Source organism: Ascaphus truei, chromosome 1 (assembly GCF_040206685.1).
Source record: "Ascaphus truei isolate aAscTru1 chromosome 1, aAscTru1.hap1, whole genome shotgun sequence".
In the NCBI taxonomy this organism is placed as follows: Eukaryota; Metazoa; Chordata; class Amphibia; order Anura; family Ascaphidae; genus Ascaphus; species Ascaphus truei.
The window spans coordinates 230622697-230646727 of NC_134483.1; the positions used below are offsets into that span (position 1 = coordinate 230622697).

At 41.3% G+C, this 24031-nt stretch overlaps 1 protein-coding gene across 5 annotated transcripts in view; it reads left to right on the top strand.

Annotated features, from left to right (window-relative positions):
• The first annotated feature begins 395 nt into the window (after positions 1–395).
• Positions 396–24031, top strand: part of PJA2 (praja ring finger ubiquitin ligase 2) — a 76022-nt gene continuing 52386 nt past the window's right edge. For 3 of the 5 annotated variants that reach the window (XM_075601961.1, XM_075601988.1, XM_075601997.1), the window contains exons 1-3: positions 396–502; positions 17639–17839; positions 19915–20983. In XM_075601961.1, coding sequence (XP_075458076.1) covers positions 17641–17839; positions 19915–20983 — 1268 coding nt within the window. In that variant the 5' untranslated portion in view covers positions 396–502; positions 17639–17640. Of the gene's footprint in view, positions 503–551; positions 678–8170; positions 8194–17638; positions 17840–19914; positions 20984–24031 lie in introns of those variants that run through there. The other 2 variants (XM_075601970.1, XM_075601979.1) reach the window with 2 other exon arrangements.

Genomic DNA, 24031 nt, shown 5'->3' on the forward strand with positions numbered 1-24031 from the left:
CCCTTTTGCTGCCCGGGCCAGTGATGCACTATTAACCCTAAAACATATATAAAAAGTTATGACTGTGTCTACTGTCTTCAGATCTGACACATGTGGGGCCTGGACATGCTATGTTGAGAGCTGGGTTACCATGTTTTATGTGTATTTGGGAATCAGGCCTTGACATGTCCCTGCTTACTGTTTATAAAGCCATACTGTCTCTGCCCCACCATAACAACCCCCCTAGATAAGTGCGCACAGCACTGCACTTGGGAGCCTACCTAACATACTTGACACCTCTCAGCCTCACATCCAACACAACCAGCTACCCAGTAGAAACTGAAGACGTCTCATGTGATTGGCTGCCACCTCTCCACGCCCGCCTCCGGCCCGGGCTCCCATTGGCTGCGCTCTCCGCTGCGATTGGCTGCGGCGGGGACGCTGGTTGTCCGGTGACGCGCTGCGTGACGGTGTCGCTGGTGTCGGAAGCTCCGGTCTGTGCGGGGAGATCAGGCTGCAGCAGGTACCGGGGGCAGGGGATAGGTGCCGGGGGGAGGGGGGAGTAGGACCGAAGGGGAGCCGCTCCCTGCAGGATATGTGCGGGGGAAGCGGCGGGGCCGCGGCTTTCTGCAGCAAACAGAGAGAAGGGAAAGCAGCAAATAAGACAGGATACAGCGGAGGAGGCCTGGAGACCGAGTGTGAGGGACGAACCAGAGCACCACGAACACACACCCCCAGTCACACAATATAAACACAGATTTGGTAACACTATCAACACACACTATCACAATTTAAACACACACACACTTGGTGAGATAATATAAACACACACCTAGTGACAATACAAACGCACACACAACTAGTTACACAACACAGGCCCACAACAACACACATATTGACACTACAAACGCACGAACACCTACCTAATGACAACAACAAACCTAGTGACACAATACAAACACAGGGACACAACATACACAGTGACCCCATACAAGCACAGGCACATACACTTAATGACACAATACAGACACGCACACCTAGTGACACAATATATGCACACAACACACACACCTAAAGACAATACAAACAGTCCTAGTGACACAATGCAGACACCACATCCCTAGTGACAATACGAGCACACAACACACACCTAGGGATAGTACAGTGATATTGACACAACACATTGACACACCTTATGACATGCAGTGACACCGCAACACTATACACTGCGATTCCGACATGGTGCACATTTAGTGACCCTGGGACCTGGTGCAGGGTTATGTTAAATAATGACACACTGACACAGCAATATGATGCGCAGTGATGTTAAACACCTCACAATATAGTAATATAAAACATTCTGACGCAACAACGGTACAGCATGGAAATGCCATAAAATGGGATGGCAAGATGCACATACTTTTTTCATGGCACAGTAACACCGCAACAATATATTGTAACTTGGCAGCTACACTATGATGTACACACATACACACAGTGATGTCATTTTATTGGCATCACATAATGCATGCGGGGTGACACTGACATGGCAGGGTATAATTATGCAGATAAGCAATTATAACGCCCACTAAAGCAATACAATATACATGTTGATTTTTTTTATGAACCTCCGTATTTCTCAGAAGTAAAAAACTGAAAACATTTTAAAGTTAAGAGGAAAAATTAAATCTACCCTAAAGACAAAAAAAAAAAGTCCATGTATGCAGGATTTCAGCACAAACAATTAAGAGTGTATATACTATTACTTTTAAGGGGCTGTATAGTATATGTGCTCCCAAAATACACAGCTTGATGTATGTCAAACTTTATTTATGGTTCCCGCTTGCATCGCATTCAAAGTTCAGTCAGTTTAGAAAGCAAAGAAAGTGACATTTTTACTTTAACTGTGGTTACATTGATAAGTTATCAATGGTGGACTGCCCCGTTTAATTGTATTTGGGTTTATTTCTTTTTTGAAGTTTTGGTTTATACAATCTCGAGCCTGGCCAATTTTATATAGTTTTATGATAAAGCAAACCGGTGCACTGATTCATCAAACTGCAAAGTGACGCCACCCCTCATTAAACATAAATGCTCACTGATAGTGTTCAAAATGGTCCTCACCTACATATTCAAACTGGTGAGAAGTGGGGTCAAGTAGAGGTATGGTAGTAACTTCAGGCGAAACTAAGTTAATGCGCTAATAACTTTACATTACCCTGCTTTTCACTATATTGATCTGGAGGGTGGTTCAATGCAACACAGTATGCACCCTTCTACCAGGAAACCTTGCCCCTTTATCTTGACTTAAGTGATATTTATGATGTTGCACATAGTTTTGCTAGTTTTAAAATTCATCATTAGTAATTTTGGTTTGTTTGCAGTGTATTAAATGAGACTTCAGTGGCTCTTGAGTGTGTTTTGAGAGCTACAGTAGGCTTGTGGGTCTGAATTATGTGTAGTTTTTATGCTGTTAAATTAGTGTTAAATTAGTGTCAAATTATGTATGATCTTCTTTTTTCTTTTTTCTTTTCTTTTAGTAAGCTCTATTTATTTATTTATTTATTCGGAGACTCTTTCCATCCTCTCCATTTCACCATGTTTGGAAATAGAAGGATGGTAACACATTACTGACTCTAATTGGAATATATAGCCATCAAGTATTTTTGGTTCAGTTAGACAGTGACCATAAAAAATGACCGTACAAAAAATACAATGTCAATATTCTGGTGACCAGATAACTTAAAGGTGCTCACTCCTAGGACCACATTTGGGATGAATTTTCTTTAGCTGCCACCTGCGTATGACGTCACTGTATGTTGATCCCTTCTCATGCTTGATTCTTACTTGTACTGATTACTTTTTTAAAAATATGCTTCTAAACATGTACAGAATAAATGTATATGTTCTGGAAAAAAGCGCAAACAGGTGCCTCCAATGGTGAAGTACTAAAAATTATTGTATTAATAGCGTTATAATGCACTCCCTTTTTTGTGCATATAAAATAGGGCCAGTCTGGTGGCGCCAGGAAAGGATCCCCTTCTTTCCTTCTCTGATGAGTTTCCACACTTTACATCTCACCTGCAGCATTCTTGCCGAGTCCTGTGCTGCAGTGTGGTTGTGTCCTTCGAGTGTCACTAGGTGTCTATGTATATACTTTGTAAACGACATTGCTTCATCTTTTATAAGGTAAGGAGCGATGCATTGTGGAGGCCAGTAGCAGGACGTTCAATACGCCCCTAGTGATTTCGCGCCATTGATCTCGACTTAAGGCGGCTTTTTGGGCTTCGGCTACAGTGCAGTGGAGTGGTTTGAGATCTTGCGCCACCTGGTTCGACCACTAGGTGCCTGGCCACTATAGATGCTGATAGGTCCTTCTGATACGTTTCACAATTTTGTGTGTTTGTGTACAAAATGTAAGCTGAAACATAGGATGCATTTGATTCTAGCTGCTGCCCATCTTCCTCAGCTCCTCACTGGTCCACTAGTAGGAGCAGGATAAGCAAAGAGTAGAGGAAATATTTAATTGGTGATTAACCTTTTATCATGCCAGAAGTTCAGCAGCATGACCATGTGATCATTCCCTAGTGATCATTAGATCAAAGCCAGCATTGTGATAACGCAAATAAAAGTTGAGTGCCCTCCACTTCAGTTTACATCGCTTTATTCCCCACTAGAAAATGAGCATTAAGTGGATGATATACCTGATATGGCACAAAAGCCCCATGTGTGCCAGGTCCTGTGACAAACCAGGTACAGGCATACCCCGGTTTAAGTACACTCACTTTAAGTACACTCGCGAGTAAGTACATCTCGCTCAATAGGCAAACAGCAGCTCACGCATGCGCCTGTCAGCTCGTCCTGAACAGCAATACCGGCTCCCTACCTGTACCGAAGCTGTGCGCAAGCGGGGAGACTATAGAGCCTGTTACAAATGCATTATTTCCATCAGTTATGCACGTATATGACGATTGCAGTACAGTACATGCATCGATAAGTGGGAAAAAGGTAGTGCTTCACTTTAAGTACATTTTCGCTTTACATGCATGCTCTGGTCCCATTGCGTACGTTAATGTGGGGTATGCCTGTACTTCATAAGGTCAGCAAAAACATTAACCCACAATTTAGTCTTCATTACAAATAAATAAACTTTCTAAATAAACCAAAATCGCCAATTTGCCTTTAAACATTATTACATTAATAACTTTAATAATATTTCATATAGTGCTTTTCTCCCAATGGGGCGCAAAGCACTTTACAATTACAGTATAGTTCACGTCACGCAGCACACATTATTTTTACACACAGTCCGTGCCCCGTGGAGCTTACAATTTGTGACTTGCCAGTGTCACAAGGCGCTGACACCGGGAATTGAACCAGTTTCCCCTGATTTTAAATTCAGTGTTGTTGTTTACAGAGTCAGTATCTTTACTATATATAGACAAATGGTCAAGAGGGACCACAAAAAGAATTCCCACTTAGTTGCGCTCTAGCCAAATCTCTGTACAAATTTAAGGGGATAAGTTCCCGAAATCCATATTGTATCTTTACTCACTGAGCTGCTCCTTCTCCCTACAGTGGTTAAAGAAAACAAATTACATGAAGTTGTTTGCAAAATGTTTTTGTGGTGTTTTACGGACCACTTCATACAGTAGAAGGTATTTAAAAAAACATGCAAGTTGGTCCATAATGCTCTGGTCATAGTTTAGTGCATATGTTTGAAGCCTGTATTAGAATTGCAGTAAAGTGGAGGTGGTCAACCATATAACTCCTTCCTATACAAACTGTTAAAATTTGTTTAAGATGCATTAGCTTTTCAGATTTAAACATTGAAGCTCACCTGTAGGCACAATACAATGAAATTTCAATTCTTTAATGCATAAACATATCGCCACTTCATTTGCAGTAGAAAAGAAACTGCAATTACAGGCATACCCCGCTTTAAGGACACTCACTTTAAGTACACTCGCGAGTAAGGACATATCGCCCAATAGGCAAACGGCACCTCACGCATGCGCCTGTCAGCACGTCCTGAAAAGCAATATGGGCTCCCTACCTGTACTGAAGCTGTGCGCAAGCGGGGAGACTATAGAGCCTGTTACAAATGCATTATTTATAGCAGTTATGCTCGTATATGACGATTGCAGAACAGTACGTGCATCGATAAGTGGGAAAAAGGCAGTGCTTCACTTTAAGTACATTTTCGCTTTACATACATGCTCCGGTCCCATTGCGTACGTTAATGCGGGGTATGCCTGTATTTTGCTTTGTCATGATTTGCAGTCCCTGTATTCTCATGATCCCAAAGCATTTTGTGACATGGTACATGTGCTTAAAATGGAGGAAAGATGGTAGGCTTGTAGAAGCCCTTCCGAAAACATCAGATCAAACAGCAATTCCTTTTATTTATTTTTTTTGTTTACACTGTATTGGCACCGGGGGTTCTTTTGGAGCGGAACCGCGCTATTTCCAGCTCCAGGACCTTCCAGTTCCTGAGATACTTATTCGTGAAGTTACTTGTTAGTCACTGGTTTTTAAAAGGGGATTTAAATGGTCGGCCAATAGCAAGTCGCAACCGATGTTGTAGCTTTTCATTGGCCCGAAATTGGCAGTCATTTTGTTTTCCCCTAGAGCGCATATAAACCTGGTAACTTCATCAGTAATTATTTCATGAACCAGGAGCTGAAAATGATGCCGTTCAGCTCTGATCCGCTTCCCATCCTGTAAAATGAAAATGCTAACAAAATATTAAAAAAAAGGTTAATTGCTGCTTTCTAGTGCATGACTGGAAAAATATGTAGATTGATATAGTTCAGGAATGGCCAACGCCAGTCCCCAATTGCTACCGTCCAGTTTTAAGGATAGCCGAGCTTCAGCAAAGCTGGCTCAAAAAGCTCGGCTATCCTTAAAATGTATCCTTAAAACCTGACCCGTTGGTGCCCCTTGAAGGCTGGAGTTGGCCACACCTTACTTATATAGTTACAAGATATGATCAAAGAAGATCCAAACAAAGAATCCTCCACTAGATTGCACTCTGTGTTTATTATATAAATTTGGACAATTTTGTCCCAACAGGTTTTCTTGCTCTACAATGACTATCAATTGATCAGCTACCCAGATTAAAAATAAAACACAATAAAACTTTATTACATCAATTCATTTGTGACTCTGTGCAATTTATTTACAGTGCAATCTAGTGGAGGATTCTTTGTTTGGATCTTCTTTGATCATATCTTGTGACCATTGTGTTTATCCTCATGCACCATGTTACTTACCTAGAACAAAGAAAATAGAAAGATTATAAGGATGAGCGATTTAAAATGTTTTTTCTTTAATCACACCTTATATAGAGCATGCCACAGGCATCAATGTGTGGCTTCATGCTTTATATTGATCTCGTTCTATTTGCTTATAAACCACATATAGCTGTAGTAACTTGACATCAGGTGTGGACAAAAAACAAACAAAAACAAACAAGCTTTTGTTGAGTGCTGGGGGCAGTGGGTGGATGTTCAATGCGGCAACTCGGGCGCATGGGGGGGGGGGATTTGATGCGCCAGTGCCACCTGCGATTTTTCTATACCTGCTTTAGATACTAATTAACAAAATAGACCCTGCTGCCAAGGGAAGATTCCTGGAAATTGGTGCCGTTTAAATGGGGTTAGCGCCGGTTCTGTGATTGGCCAGGCTATAGGTAGCCACTAAGGCACCACAAACCGCCCGACGCTCTCCCTCTCCATGCTGGAACTGAGAAACAGTAAGGGGGGGGGGCTGTTATGGCGAGTGCGTCTGCAAGGGGTCATGGTAATTGCATATAAGATATATAATACTAGACGAAGGAGCTACTGACATGCTTGCTTAAAAAGGTACGTTTTAAATTAGGCCTTCAAGGTGCATATGGGATATTGAGGGAAGGACATTCCAGAGGTATGGGGCAGTGAGAGAGAGGTTTTAGGCGGGAAAGGGCTTTAGATTCAAAGGGTTAGACAGAAGACATCCTTGAGCAAGTGTATAGTGAGAAATTAGGAATTTTTAATAATATTGATTTTTAACAACAGAGATGTACAGTGGCGAGAGTTTGTAAACTGCTTACAATTTTCACATATTTTACATATTTCAAACCTAAAATGTTATGAGATCTTAATCTAAGTCCTAATAATAGATAAAGATAACCTGATCAAGCAAATTCCTCAAAAACATGGTACTTTTTTAACTTTTATCCAGAAATGATTCATCAATCAATATTCATGTGTGAAAAAAGTATGTGAACCTTTAGATTCAGTACCTGGTGGTACCCCCTCGAGCAGCATTGTATGCATTTCCTGTAACTGCTGGTCGGTCTCATCAGTTTTGAGGAATTTGGGCCCATTCCTCCTATCAGAACTACTTTTTTTTTTTTTGGGAGAACATATTCGGTTTTGTTTCTCTATAAATAACTAACGATCTATCTATCATTCATTTTCTTTTCACCTCTAAGTTCAAATTTCTCTTCTTAAAATGTTTAAGTACTCGATGTAGCCTCTTTGTTTGAGCACAGGCGTTTTGTTGATTCGCAAGGGAAAAAAATAACTGCTGCTTAACTTATTATTCTCTCTTTTGTTTAAGCGAACATGTGCAATGTTAACATTAGCACAAAAGTTGCCAGTAACAAGCCCAAAATTGCTGACTACGGTATTCCAAATTTTTGACCTGGTTTGGAGTACTTTTTTTTTTTTTTTTAACTGGACGTCAATGTCCTAAATTGTATGCGAACGTGTGTGTGTGTGTTAGTTACTCACATCTAGTAATGAACAAGTAGACTTTTTGTTTGTAATAAGAGCAAGTTTTCCCCTTCTGTTTAGACCACATCCAGTGCTCCCCAAATGCCCTATAACCTCTGCACACACAGCCGCAGAAAATAGTGCTCAAGAACCACTCGAGGACTCATTCTTTCAACAGCACATGGATTAATATGCCACTGTGTAAACACAACAAAATATTTGTGGAAGAAATAGAGCTATGATAAGCTAGGCACCCTTGCTGGCATTGAGGTTATATCTGAGTTGGTACTAATGCCGTTTAATGTCCTGAAATGCATTAGTACTTTTATATCCTAATTTAACTTTAAAATGTATAAAAGCCCATTGATTTCCCCATGGTTAATTTGCAAATTATACACCTGTCTCTTAGGGGCTTATCTTATTTGGTCCAAAGCTGTCGGTTACTGTGGTAGAGGTAAGCATGAAATATGCTGTAAAAATATGATGCTTTAGTTTTATTAGTAATACAAAAAATATTACATATGTATTACTATTAATGCCCAACACAACTTTGTATTTAAGTTTTTCACTTCTGCATTGTTACATATACAGGGGCCTATGCAGAAACCTGCGATAAGTCCTATCTCGACAGTTTTTTGGCAAATATGCCTACAGCAATTCAGTAAATGCCGGAAAACTGGCGAGCTGAGGAAAATCCGCCGTTTTTTTTCCCCCGAAAAAAAAAAAACTCGCCGCGCGGATGGCGAAAATCAATATTTCGCTAGTTTTAAAACCCGCCGTATTCTAGTAACGCCGATCAGCATCTTGGCGCTGATTGGCCCTCTAGAATGGAGAAATTTTCTCCAATTCGCTCCGCCAACAAAAGTTGGCAAAAATCTGGTGCTGGGCGGCGATACATAGAAAAAAATCAGGCCCTTTTCCTGGCTCGGATTGATGCCGGGGGTCTCCGGACCTGATACCCATTAATACCAGCACCGGAGGCCCCCGGCATGCATCTGAGCCCGGAAAAATGCATTTAAAGGCCACTTCATTACCTTAGCGGCTAACTGCTAAGGCAATGAAGGGGTTAACCAGCCGTGCCAGGTTTATTGTGGGTAGCGGGGGTGGGTGAAAGGGGTATTTGGCCCGTGGTGGCTGTTTAGGGCTTGCGGGGGGGTTGCGAGTGGACTTAACCCCTTCATGACCGTAGCGGTTAATAAACATTTTCTGAAAAAGAGCTTTGATCACTACCCGGTCAAGTTCAACTACAATTGGCGTGAGAAACTTAGGTTCTAGGGCACCCAGAAATAAAATTATTTTTGCCCCTAGACCCTAGGAACCCCCACACATGACCACCATCGGGTCCGAGAATGAGGGACCCCCGTAAAGGGTCGTGGCCGCCACGAGGGTCGTGCCATTGACTCTAATGGCGGAGCGGAGGTCCCATTGAATCCCATGGCGGCGCTCGCCCATGCATTTCCTATGGTGGCGCCGGCCATTGATTCCAAAGGGGGGGAATGCCGCGTGGCGTTAAAATGGCTAAGTCCAAAAGGGTAAAATGTGTAAGCCCATATCTCCGGTTCTGTGAGGATCAGAGGGCTGGGATTTGGGTCGCATGTAGTCACTGTTCCGGAATGACTGCATGGCCATTTCCAGCCCTCTCCGAACAACCAGACGGAGTATGGGCAAATGTAAAGAATTGTGGTTTTCCTATAGACTTCAATGGCGGAGTTGCTCCATTGAAAGTCTATAGCGGCGGAGCCCGTTGATTTCAATTGGAAAGAGTGAAAAGCAGAGATTTATTCTAGCTGTGGTGGAGAATCCTGCATTAAAGTTAATGGGGGATTTTAACTTGTTTTTTGTATCTCCGGTTCTGGGTGTCGCAGAGAGCTGAAACTTGGCCACCATGGAGAGTCACCTCCGGCATGAGGGACTGGCAAATTTCAGCCCGCTTGGGCCAGCAGAATGGATTATTTTAATATTTGAAGGTATTAAAGAATGAATTTTATTTTGGGTCTGGTATAAAAACTCAGAGCCCATATGGTATGGTAATGCTCAGGATGGGAGACAAGTGGTTTATCATAAACCCCTGATCAAAGACTCCCCCACCCTGCTTGTGTATGCGAGCACAAAGGAAGCAGGACATGGGTACTTGATGTTAAGTGTGGTAATTCACACCTTGGGACAAAGGGGTTCCTGGCCAAGCCAGACTTTAAGATGCCAGGCTTGTGGGCGGGGGCTAGGGAAATAAGCCCTGATTAGAATAATATCCACCCAGTGGGCAGGTATTACGGTGCCCCTCAGGTGAGGTGGCAAGGAGAGATTGGGTGCAGGTAATTGTTCTCCAATGACCTGCACTCAGTGATAAGGTATAGGACTGGACTTGCATATCAACCAGTGTCAGTCCTATACTCAGTTGTCTTCGTGTATTTTCGTGATGTCTTCATCTGAACCTGTATTGTGGAAGGAATTGCCAATCCTGTATCCTGATTGCTTTCTTGTCCAACCGTTAAGTAAGTGTCCATATTTTGCCTGTTATTTGTATATCTTGTGTGTTCACCTTCTTTAAGGAATAAACTATATTTATTAAATCTAAGTCGTGTTCAATTCAACCCAGATATTTTGGTGTTTATTATTATAACCTATCACTAGCTACCGTGACACCCGCAGGTGTCCGCATGTGCCTGCAGTACCAATTCTGTGCCCCCCCAAAATTAATTTAGAAACACAAATATTAATAAAGAAATACCCACCCCCCATAAAACATACAGTGTAGTAATGGGCACAATTACGATTATTCACATCTGGATAATAGTGAATTTTTTTTTAAATGTCAGATCTAATTTTTTCCTGTCCATTTAATTCCCATGTGTGTGTGTGTGTGTGTGTGTGTGTATGTATATATATATATATATATATATATATATATATATATATATATATATATATATATATATATATATATGTATATATATATATATGAGGTATCAGTACCGTGTTAGCCGAGCTTCAATAATCAAAAAATAAATAGATGATACCGTTCTGTGGCTAACGAAATGCTTTTATTTGTGCGAGCTTTCGAGATACACTGATCTCTTCTTCCGGCGATGTTACAATGAATGAAGCAAGGATAACTTAAAAACAGTGTCGCTTGTCCTTCACCCGGTGTGGATGTGTTTTATGGCTAGAGGTGTCAAAGGGTAACTGAAAGCAAGTGAAGAAAGAGTGTGTATGTGTATCAGTGTGAATAAAAATGAATGGAGAGCCCACAGTATAAACAGTGCTCTACACAAGGTGTGTGTGGAGTGAGAGGGATATAAATGGTGTGGGTGGGTGTGGAAATGTGAGAGTTTGTAGCACAACTAAAAGTGTGTGTGGATATTATGTGGTCCCTATTGGTGTATATGGATGGAAAAATAAGGAGTATTAGTATGTGTGAGAGACAGCTGTGTGTGCATACATATAGCACAGTATGTACAGACATGGCCTTTAGCGCTCATGGGAAGAGAGTTCGCTAGTGTCAGTAATGACTCATAAAATTTCGATCTCTGTTTAGGCCACTGCTAAGTGTCCCGAACAGTTGCATAAATTTGTATTCATGCAACCGTCTCTCTTTCGGGGTTTTAAGATTACCTTTGAGTATGGCAACCCTCAGATCGTTCATCTTATGGCCAGAGTCAGAGAAATGTTCGCCAACAGGACTGTCTCTTGTTCCGCGTGTGATGATGTGGCGATGCAGGTTCATTCTCTTGTTTAGCCCCTGTCCTGTCTCACCTATGTAGTAGCAGCCCCCTGGGCATTTCATGCACATGATGAGGTACACGACATTGCTGGAGGAACAGGTGAACCCTCCTCTGATTTTGTATTCCCGATTCTTGTGTGGTATTTGTATTGTGTCCGCTGTGTAGAGCATTGCGCAGGTTTTGCATCTTGGGTCCTGGCATGGTTTTGTCCCGCATTCAGTTGTACTGCTGAATACTTTACTCCTCACCATAATATTCTTGAGATTATGGGGTTGTCTGTATGATAATAAGGGTGCTTCAGGGAAGACCTGTTGCAGTCTTGTATCTTCCTGGAGGATGGGTTGTAGTTTCCTGGCGATCTTGCGTAGGTCTCCTAGGTGTGGGTTATATGTGACCACCAAAGGAACCCTGTCGCTAGTCTCCTCCTGTTTGTATTCAAGGAGATCACTTCTTGGTATTCTGGAGGCTTTGTGAATTTGCTGGTCTACAATTCTGTGGTTATATCCACGGTTTATAAAGTCTGATCTCAAGGCTTTAATCCGCTGGTCTCTGTCTGCTGTGTCGGAGCATATCCGGTTGTATCGTATGGCTTGACTGTAGATGGTTGCATGTTTGGTGTGTGTCGGGTGGAAGCTGTTGTCCCTCAAATAGCTGGCTCTGTCTGTAGGTTTGCGGTATACAGAAGTCTGTAGTTGGTTGTTCTTTATAGTAATGGTGGTGTCTAGAAAATGTACTTCATCCGGGGAATGGGTGAGTTTGAGGTTGATGGTCGGGTGGAAAGTATTGAAGTTGTCATAGAACTGTAGGAGGTCCTGTTCGCCAGAGGTCCAAATCAGGAGGATGTCATCGATGTAGCGAAGGTATGTAAGGGGTTTCAAGTGACAGGTGGACAGAAAGTCGCTTTCCAGTTTTGCGCAGAACAGATTGGCATACTGTGGCGCCATCCGAGTACCCATAGCGGTCCCGGTTGTCTGGAGGTATGTGTCATTTCCAAATGTGAAGTAGTTATGGGTCAGAATAAATTCAATGCATTTAGTCACTGTCTCTGTGAGTGGCTCCTGCGATCCCAGAAAGTATCTGCAGGCTGAAATCCCATCCTCGTGGGGGATGTTTGTATAAAGTGACTCTACATCATTATATAATAGTCATTTGGCTTTGTTTTAATTTTGTCTGTGATGTTGTCAATTAGAGATCGGAAGTGTTCAATTAGTACTTGGATATCCTTTACCATTTCTTTGTAGATTGGTTTATCATACATGTATTTGATATATATATATATATATATATATATATATATATGTTATATTAATGGGTTAAGCCACCCTGCACCCTGCACCCATTCATTTGTAGAGTGGCTTCATTATATATATATATATCATAATACTGAGTTAAGTTATGGTATATATATATATATATATATATATAATATATATATAATATATATATACCATAATACTGAGTTAAGTTATGGTGAGTAAAAAAAGGGACTAAAACCCTCCACAGGAAAGCAAATATGCAAATATAACTGTATGCTCATCTGCATGTCTTAGGCAGGTCTGCAACCCCGCCTTTCCCCATTATCACCCACTTCCAGCACTTCCACTGCAGCAAGGGATTCTGGGAAATGACATGCAAATGAGCACACAGTGTCACTTTTTGCCTCAATAACCATTTTTAACATGGTTCCCTATAGGCTTAAGCTTGCTGCATGCCTATAGGGAACCATGTTAAAAATGGTTATTGAGGCAAAAAGTGACAGTGTGCTCATTTGCATGTCATTTCCCAGAATCCCTTGCTGCAGTGGAAGTGCTGTATGCTGGGTGATAATAGGGAAAGGCGGGGTTGCAGACCTGCCTAAGACATGCAGATGAGCATACAGTTATATTTGTATATATATATATATATATGTATATATATGTATATATATGTGAATGATGAAGCCACTCTACAAATGAATGGGTGCAGGGTGGCTTAACCCATTAATAACTTTAGCGCTTATTAAAGCTGCAGTTCAGTCAATATCCTGCATGTGTGTTTTTTTTAATAAATCAGTTCTGTAGTAAGAAAAAATACTTTTAGCATTTTCTGTTTTTAAAAAAACAACTTTGAAAGACCAATTTTCTTGTATTCTATTTTAACAACCATTTGCTAAGGCACTGCCCCTTCATGTCCTGTCACAAGCCCTGGCACACCCCTTTGTCAGCCCTGCCCTCCCTCTAGCACTTGTCAGTGCAGGATTGCTCATGAATATTCATGAGCTTCCACTGCCAGTCAAGCAGATTATAAACAAATGCCAGCTTTTAATATGTCACCAAATTTCGACCTATCAATACATGGAAAACGAATTGACTGGCAGCTATACTGTTCTTTAGCTAATTAGAGATTGCACACATGAAACTATTGAAGTAAAAAAATAAATGTAAAAAAAAAAAAAAAAAAAAGACTGAACTGCAGCTTTAAGCGTTATTGTTATTAAGGTGTTAAGTAACACCACAATATATTTGCAATATGTTGTGGGTGGGTTATGTATAGCTTTTTAGTAATTGTTATGTTTATCACGAGTGTGTGTATTGGTTTGAATGGGGGTAGGGGGTTTTGTCCCCAAGGGACGGAGGGTAGGCCTCCTGGTGTGTAGGGGTGATGGTGCTTATGCCTCACGGGGGTGGGTGGGGGGGGGGGTGTATTTATGTTGAAGTATTTGTGTTTTTAAATTATTTTTTTGGGGCACAGTCTTGATACTGCAGGCAAGCGGGGACCCCTGCGGAAACACCCGAGGGCCACCGCCAGCCTATAGTACCTTTCCTGTGCCTAAAAAAATAACTATGGGTTATGTTTATAACGGGGTTTTAGGGGTTGTTGGGGGCACAGAGGCTGATTGTGTGTTTTGCTATGTTTATTGGGGGCAATTGTCCCCAATAAACATGCTACTGTCACTTAACCCCTTCATTGCCTTAACGGATAGCCGCTAAGGTAATGAAGCAGCATTACTGTATTTTTATTAATAGTGTACATGTGCAGAGGGTCTCCGGACATTAACCGTGTTGGTTTTATGTCCGGGGACCCCCTGCTTCCCGAGATACAGGCACCTTTATGGGGTGACGGTACCTCCCATGAATGGAAATGCCCCGCGTCACATGATGAGGCTATCTCCATGCATAGGAGATAACGGGGCCTGTATCTCGGGAAGCAGGGGGTCCCCGGACATAAAACCAACGTGGTTCATCTCCGGAGACCCCCTGCACATCTACAATAGTAATAGATTTGGTATGTAAATTTTTTTTATTTGCCGGCGAGATTTGTGCAGAGAGAGGCGGATCTCACTCTATGCTGAGAGAGCTCGCCAGCAGAGCCCTTCTCGCCAGGGCTCGCCATCTCTGCCGGATTCCTCTCCCAGATATGCGCACTTTCTTGCATACTGCGAGGGGAATCCGCCAAAAACATGGAGAGTTCTAAGTCTGGCGAATGGCCGTTCTCTGCATAGGCCCCACAGTGTCTTAAAGTTGTCTAAATGTCATTAAACTATTTTATATAATAGTTCCCATTGTTCAACTTAAATGTTAAATATTATTATGCAATTTCCTCATTACAGTACAATACATTTATGAACAATACATCTAACCCAATAGTATTACATAGCAAGTATGATCTTTGTGTGTTTTTCTCTTCTTGTGATGTTATGACTGTGCTTAATTACATCTTTGACCCAGATAGTGAATGGCCTTCTTTATGAAAACAAGTGAATTTATTAAAATATGAAAATATTTGTAGGGACCACTTTTCTTCACCCAGTGAGAACCTGTTAAAAAAAATCATTAGGCATGTCTGTTTTTTTACAGATTTCTTTTTTTTATTTCTTTGGTACCTTCAGTAATTATTATATTAATTGCCTGCATGTAAAGCAATGTGAGATTTCAAGTTACTTAAATGCTATATTGCCTCACAGAGAATTAAATTGAAAACTTGAATCCATTCCTAGCCCTCTTGTCAAGTTTCAGCTTTCAAATCCATGCCTTTCTAGTTTAGGATCTACTTAATAGCTCTTCAAATTTAGAACCAAATATGCAATTTAGAACCAAATATGCTTCTTTTACTAATCAAATCAATACTATAAATATTACCAGAGATTGTTTACACAGGAATAGTCATGTGGAACTTCAAATTAGCCAGAATATTGTATGCATTCATCCAAAACCACTTGTATCTCCCACGGTTCCAGAGTTGTTAATCCCTGCTCTGCTCTCTGAGATCACACCCCACACTGCCTTGAGTAGGAATGAGAACAGAGCAGTCACTGACGGCTTTGCGTCTGTGGGAGATTTTAATGGAGTGGCCATTTTATAAACATCACTTGCCACAATAGACTTCTTACAAACATTTTGCCCATGATGCCTTTAGCAGCAGCATTTTTTTACACGTAAATTATCCCTGTATATGCTACTTATTCTGAAGCACTGCTTTTGCTCTTGACTAAAGTGTAATTATTTGGCCAGGAACTATATGTATATTAGATACCAGCTGAGTAGAGCTGGTGTTTCATTTTAACAGGTCAGTGTGGTGTATATGAAAGACATAGGGGGGGGCTGTGGCTATACCAGTAAACTTCACTCGTCTTTAAGCAGCGGCCCAGATTGTATGTTTCTCTAAAAGATGAATTAATGGGCTAGAGGATTATTTTGTCTTTTCGTGCGGCCGTCATGTGAGCGGATCAGCCAAGGAGGGCAAACCAGCCTGGTGACACGTCTGCCATGCCTTCCCAGCGCCTCCCCAATCGCTGGAAGCTCAGTTCACCCATCGTTCGGGCGAGAGGCGCGCGCGAAGCCATGCGCGCTCTCGCGTGCCCCTACTATAATCTCAGCCTTACCCTTATCAGTACTTGTCATTGCTGGAGGTGAATAACCCCCATAAGAGACCAAATGTGTGATCACAATATAATTTAATTACATTTCAGCATAAAAAATCCGTATCGAACAGTACACGTGAGCATACAAATATTAAAAAAACAAAATCGATTCTTGTTGACTCAATGTTCTTCCTACGTCAATGTGTACAATTGGAATTCCACTTAATAGGAAATGTGCCTAGTACATGGAAGTCTTGTGGTATGCTGGATCCCCGGCTGGTCTGTCAGTAGTATGGCTGATGCGCTGAATCAGCTGCTCGACTCTGTCTCTCCAATCGCGTACGCCGGTCATCCCCTTCGAATGATGTCAGTGTTGTCATTTGTGGGATCCCCGAGAGTGTTCCGTGTTTAACCCTATGTGTTTCAAGACACAAATGTCTCTTCCTCAGAGGTGCTGTGTGTGGTATGTATATGCAGCCACTGTTATCCTTGACTACCCCATGTGAAACCTACTGAGGGTAGTCGCTGCGGATGACTGTTCAACTTCAACCCAGACAGATATTTTAGCATTTATCTTAGCTTATCAAAGTAAGTTATGTTTGTGATTTATTCTAATAGGTCTTCAACAAGTTAATGACCTTAGTGGTGTCACATTATATTTTGGGCATGTTTTGAACTAATTTTATTGAGAAATGCCACTGACTTCTTTTTGTTGTGCAAGGGAGAATAAGCTCATATAAACATAACTGTGAATTTCTGTGGCAACAATGATTACAATCTCTCTGCATTTATCCAAGATCTTCAAGGATTCTTTGTTGTTCTAAAAAGCCAATTCAGAAAAAAAACACTTTTTTTCCAGGAGCTATTTATGGCTGTGTTCCCATTAATGGGCTAAGCCTGCTGCGCAAATGTCAGTTTGTTTTTCACTTTGTAATCAGATCTCAGCACACGTCATTCAGGTGTGAGGTTTTTTTTTTTTTTTTTTTTTTTTTGGACCATGTTGAAAATGCATTTGTACACATTGTATACCATACCTAGTAGGTGAGGCTACAACAAAGGACCACTTCCAGTCTTTGTATACACTAAAAGGTGTCTTATGGTATACTGTACCACTGCTTGGTAAATATGAGCCTGTTAGTGTTCTAAAAAGTCATTTTTATGTCGTCATGGGAAATATATATATATTTATTTTAGTAGGTCATTGTCATCATAGTTTTCATAATCAGTGGGGAAAAAATATCCTTATCCTTAAGTTACTCAAATCATGAAACCAATATTCATAATGTAGGCTATTTTCTTTCTCTTTAAGTACTAACTTTTGTTGTTTGGTGTTGCAGAGATGGGTCAGGAAGCCTGTAAAGCGGCCTGCCCTAAACCAGCAGGAGGTTATCAAACCATCACAGGGCGGAGGTATGGAAGAAGACATGCCTATGTCAGCTTTCGACCTTCGTTGGAGAGTCCAAACAGGATGCCAAGTCAGCAAAACAGAGACTGCGAAGGACTGGAACTAGACGATGTTCAGAAGGAAAATCATTTATGTGTGTGCTCTTATTGTTTTTTAAACCAAAGTAACTGTATCCCCATTAATAATGTTTGTGTGGAAAAACGACAGAGAACATCCCCAATCAACCTATTTCGTGATTGTGTAGCTCTGTGATAAGTTCTGTTATATGTATGCCCTTAACAGCACTCATTTATTTAAGCTTTGTGCTTTAGCTGTATGAGAACACCACATGAAGGAAATAGTTGCCAATGACTCGATATGTACTGTTTGCTTACCGTTTTATAAAGACAAGGTTTACAATTATCCAATGCAAATGTCACATAGACACGATACAAAGACACGGGTATGGTATTTACTATATTTTTCCTGTGTTAACTTTAAGAGTGAATAAACACCAGTGAGTGTTATCAATTTTAAACCAATATTTGTGACGAGTGTTGCACTTTTCTTTGTAGTTTCTCTAGTGAAGCTAGTTTAAATTTGATCCATGTTGAGCTTGATTTGTACCTGTAATCATCATTTAAGAATCGCTTCAACATTTGGCCCCTCTCTGCATGGCTGTTTCTAAATTATAAACTACAATCTTTTTATTGACTAGTTGCTATATATACACACACTTAAGATATCAATTTGCTCTGTTTAATACAAGTGGAGTGTAATTCCTGACATCCTTTTTAATTATACTATTTAGCTCCTTGGTGAAGGGAGAGGCGCTTGCATCTTTATTCACAGCTGGTTTGTAATGAAAGTGAGTGGGTAGACTGTCACACAGAGGAAAAGCTTGTGACATATCTTTTTACCCTGTCAGTTCAGAGCAGGTCTACAACGTCTTGCTCACTGACCCCAACCTACTCTAATTAGATCTCTGCAGCACTTTGTCCCAATTTAGCAACCAAGAGCTGTTTTATGCTGCAGGTATTGAATGTTATTTCAAGAAGCAAGCCAACATAACATATAATTAGGATTTTCATTATTACTAGTAGTATACAATGTTTTTTTTTAATTTTTGTGTGATATTAAGATATAGAGATATGTTAACTTTCCTGGTGGTTGGTTAAATGAGCCCATCGAAGTTCCCAAGAAATATAATTAGCTTTTTTGTTTTGCTAATTTCCAACAAATTATCTGTCAATCGTGCTTTAAAGTAGCAGGCCCATATGGGCATTTTTTTTTTTTTTGTACAGTATGGAAATTATGTGGAGTCCCCAGTGCTATTATCAGCTCTGGGCACTCCCTTGCTCCCGAGCTGCTTACAGTTGCCATTACCTGTGTTGCCACTCCCTCATGGAAATCAAAAAGACTATCAAATTTCTTGGGTCCCGCAGATCAATCTGAAGCTGCAGTGTCATCAGTTGTGGCTTCTTATTGGTCTGTAATCTATATCCCCTGCAAGAACTCGGGTGTATTTTTTTAATGTACTGATCATCCTTTGGTTGCTGCAGTAACCATTTAGACAGTCATATCCACTTCATCTTTTGAAATAGGCTCTCGCACACCTTTTTTGAGCTCTGTAGTTTGGCAACAAAGTATCACGAACAGATCTGTTGCTGTGTTGCAAACAGTAGATTGTTTACTACTCTGAAAGCTGTAACAATGTGTTACACTAAGTAATATGTTATATATCAGGTGCAGCATAGTCAGGAGGCAGCCATTTAGTTAGGAACACAATCAGGATTTTGACAGATTTATAACAGGAGCACCAAACGTGTGTGTGTATATATATATATATATATATATATATATATATATATATATATATATATATTGTGTGTGTATATATGTATTTCTGATTTTAACAGCAGTCCTAACCATACCATTTTTCAATCTTATACATACTTGCCAAATACTTTGAAAATGCTAAATCCTTTTTTTCCCCCAGATTTATTTCTGAGTAAACTGTCAAGTTTCTGATCAGTTTAGGTCCCTGTAAAATAATTGTAAGGAGTACATGAAAATTAACTATGCACACTACTATTTTTACTTTTCTTTTAAATAATATAGTTGTAACAAAGGCTAGTTACAGCATATACTCTGATGTATTTGTCGTGAAAATTGTTTTAATGTAAAGGAAGATTTTCATGTGTCTAATTTTAAACTTTTTCATTTTAGTCTCCAAGGAAAGCTGCGATTCGTCAATTTGCAGCGTTGGTCGGGATTTAATTGCTGATTTTCAGCATGAAAACATGAAACCGGAAGGTAACGATCGTACATCTGTGGTTATTGAAGCTGAGAGAAATGCTTTGTTCCACTTTTCAGTGCCAGGAAATACAAAGGGCTATCAGACTTTGGGGAACAGTAATGACTGTAAGAAAATTACTAAAGCCCTTCTCAGGCATGCTCCAGTGGAGCAAACTCGCCTCCCACGTCAGAATGGCATTTCCTTCGTGAACATTGACTCTTTTGAGCCAGACAGCAGTGATGGGGAGGAGAATGATTGCCTTTCCGAGGATTTTTCAATAGCAGAGGAGGCTGGGAAATTGCAGAAAACTCTTGACAGCATGCTGTTGGAACTCGAGAAGGAGGTGGATTCTCTCAGCGAAACGCAGTCTGACCTATCCAGCGTAAACAACAGTTACCCAATGGACAGTTTAGCAGAGGTTTGGCCGGTGTCTTTAGTCAAGCATTCCAATGTAGATTTGGGCCCAACACAAAGCAAAAGGAATGTGGCAACGAGACCTGTTCCAGCGGATCAGGCTACAGAAATAGCTAGTCTGGGTCTCTGTGAATCACAGCAGAAGAAGAATAAAATTGATGTGCCAGTGAAAACTACAGTTGGCCGTTGGCATGAAATAAATGCAAGCGATGTTAAAGCGGACCAAGGGAATTTGAGTGAACCTGTTGTCAGGCCTAAAATTAGAAAGCAAGCAAGTGCAAATCAATGCAATAAAACCAGTTCACATATATTTGAAGATGAAGAGAAGGAAAATGCAAATGCTGGAAGAGGCAACCGGGAGTCACGAGTCCACCTAGAAAAGACATGTAGAGATGAGAAGAGTCATTATGATATGGTATTTGACCCAATAAACTTTGAAGGAGCTCGAAAGAAGATAAAGGGCGCGAGCAAGGAATGGGAAAATAGCACTGTCCAAGAAGATAAACCTGTCATGGATGACACATTTTGGGATGACTTTGAAGTTTATGGCATGAACTTAGCGGGCTCTAATAAGGCTGAAGACAGGTATGACATGCATTATATTTAGCATTATTATTTTCAAAATGCTATTACAAAATGCAATTTTGTTTATAATTTCATGAAATGAATGCTACCTCATAAAGCCATAAAATTACCATTCTTTGGTCATTAGATAATCGTAAACAGAATTCAGCCGTACATCCGATTAACATAATTTAAAAAAAAAAAAAATTATTTTGCTACAAAATCTGTATTTCAGTATTAAACAAGGAAGAAGAAAACAGTTCTGAATTTTCCCTTTTCTCTTAACATCCCGCAACTTTAGTGAATGAGTTTTACATAAAGATTCCATAGAGCATGAACTAAATGTGGCTTTTTATACATCAGGCTAGATTTACTAAAGGTTGATCATTTGAATAACAAACAATAATGTTCTCACCCCCATCAACCTATTCACTAAACTTGTATTGCCCGTTGTAATGTTTTTAAAAGAAGCTTTTCATTTCGACAGTGTCTGAAATATATTTGAGTAACTACAGATGTAGCCGACCTAACCTCCTGAAAGTTCCCTCGGTAGCATCCCTGGCTGGGTAAATAACATGGAGGTGTAAATTTGCCGCGGCACAGGAGCTAATGGCCCACGTACCTGCGGCATATTGAAACCTCCATGAGGAACTGGCCGCAGCTACGTGTAAGTATCTCCGGAAGCAGGGGGGATCCCAGAGCTGAAATTAACCCGTTTAGCACCTGAGATCCCCTGCTGCACAACTATGTATAAAACAAAAACTTGGACTGTTGCTGTAACGCTTTCAGTGTAGGAGTGTCGTGCCACCTCCATGGCTCCAGACCCTCCAGCACTTCCGGATTACATGACTGCTCTTCGTAGCAATCGCGTGATGTGTTTTCTTTTTGATCTATTGGAGCCGGATGCGACTGGGGGGTGGCTGGGAAGATTAAGGCCAAATCCCTCTCGCCCTTCATTGTGTTACGTGATCTTGAGTGCCGATCGCATCCAGCCCATAAAATCCAGGCAAAGGGCAATGGTGTACGTCATAAGGGGCCGTGGGGTGACCCTTTGATTGACTTACACGCCAGTGCCCTAATGACATACGTTGTATGTATGTATGTCTTTATTTATATTGCGCCATTAATGTACATAACGCTTCACAGTAGTAATACACGTGACAATCGTATAAATAACAAATAATACAAATAACAGATCATGGGAATAAATGCTTCAGACATAAAAGTAACATTTCGGAAGAGCAGTCCAGGCTCCGAAGAGCTTGCAATCTAATTGGTAGGTAGGCAGAACGTACAGACAGGAGGGTATTTTGGTAAGTTCGTCTGCGGGGGGGGGCAAGCTTTATGTATCGTATATAGTAATAACCATGGTGCTACTCGTATGCTTCTTTAAGCAAGTGTGTCTTAAGGTGGGTCTTAAAGGTGGATAGAGAGGGTGCTAGTCGGGTATTGAGGGGAAGGGCATTCCAGAGGTGTGGGGCAGTCAGAGGTTAAAGGCGAGAGAGGGCTTTAGATACAAAGGGTGTAGAGAGAAGGCATCCTTGAGCAGAACGCAAGTGTCGGGATGGTGCATAGCGAGAAATTATGGCTGAGATGTAGGGAGGGGCAGAAGAGTGTAAAGCTTTAAAAGTGAGGAGGAGAATTGAGTGCGAGAAGCGGGATTTGATAGGAAGCCAGGAGAGTGATTTCAGGAGGGTAGACGCTGAGACAGATTTAGGAAAGAATAGAGTGATTCTGGCAGCAGTGTTTAGGATAGATTGTAGGGGAGGCAGGAAAGCCGGACAGCAGGAGGTCACAGTAATCGACACGGGAGAGAATGAGGGCCTGAGTCAAAGTTTAAGCAGTCGAGCACCAGAGGAAAGTGCATATCTTTGTAATATTGCGGAGGGAAAAGCGACAGGTTTTTGATACGTTTTGAATGTAAGAGAGGAGTGTGACCCCTAGGCACCGTGCTTGGGCTACTTGGTGAATGACAGTACTTCCAACAGTAATGTGGAAGGAGTTAGTAGGGCCAGGTTTGGGAGGAAGTATGAGGAGCTCTGTTTTTGCCATGTTAAGTTTAAGTCGGCGGATGGCCATCCAGGATGATATTCCAGAGAGACATTCAGAAACTTTGGTCTGTACAGCAGGTGTAAGGTTAGGGGTTTAAACGTAAATTTGTGTCAGCATAGAGGTGATATTTAAATCCAAGAGATGTGATTAGGTCACTTACAGAAAGTGTGTACAGAGAAAAGAGAAGGGGTCCCAGGACAGAGCCCTGGTGTACCCCCACAGAGAGATAGATAGAGGAGATGTTGGCAGAAGAGACACTGAAAGTGCGAAGGGAGTGGCAAGAGGAGATCCAGGATAGAGCTTTGTTCTGGAGAATGTGAAGAAGAGGGTGGTCCATGGTGTCAAATGCTGTAGATGTCGAGTAATATGAGCAGAGTGTAATGACCTCTGTCTGGCAGCATGGAGGTTATTAGTTATTTTAGTGAGGGTTGTTTCAGTGGAGTGAGCAGTGCGGAAGCCAGATTGTAGAGGGTCTTGGAGAGAATAGTTGTGGGGAAAGTGGAGCAAGCAAGAGAATACAAGACGTTCAAGGAGTTTATAGGCAAAAGGCAGAAGGGAGACAGGTTGATAGTTAGAAAGACCGGTAGGGTCAAGCTTGCTGTTTTTGAGTAATGGTATAACTGTTGCATGTTTGAAGGAGGAGGGAAAGGGACCAGAGTAGAGGGAGGAGTTAAAAATGTGCGTGAGTGTAGGGATTATAGTAGGACCAAGAGGTTTTAGGAGATGGGAGGGAATGGGGTCAAGAGGGCAAGTGGTAGAAGGAGAAGAGATCAGTAATGACGCATCCTCCTCTGAGACAGCAGAAAGAGTCAAGAAAGGCAGGAGGAGAGTTGGGCAACTTTGTAGGATGGGAGGAGGAAACGGGGGGGGGGGGTGTTCTGACGTTTGGATTCCACCTTTTCCTTAAAATAGTCAGCAAAGTCCTGAGGTGAGATGGAGGAAGAAGAAGAGGCAGCTGAGGGTGGTTTAAGTAGAGTCAAAGACAGAGAAGAGTTGGTGTGGGTTAGGCTTGTGTGT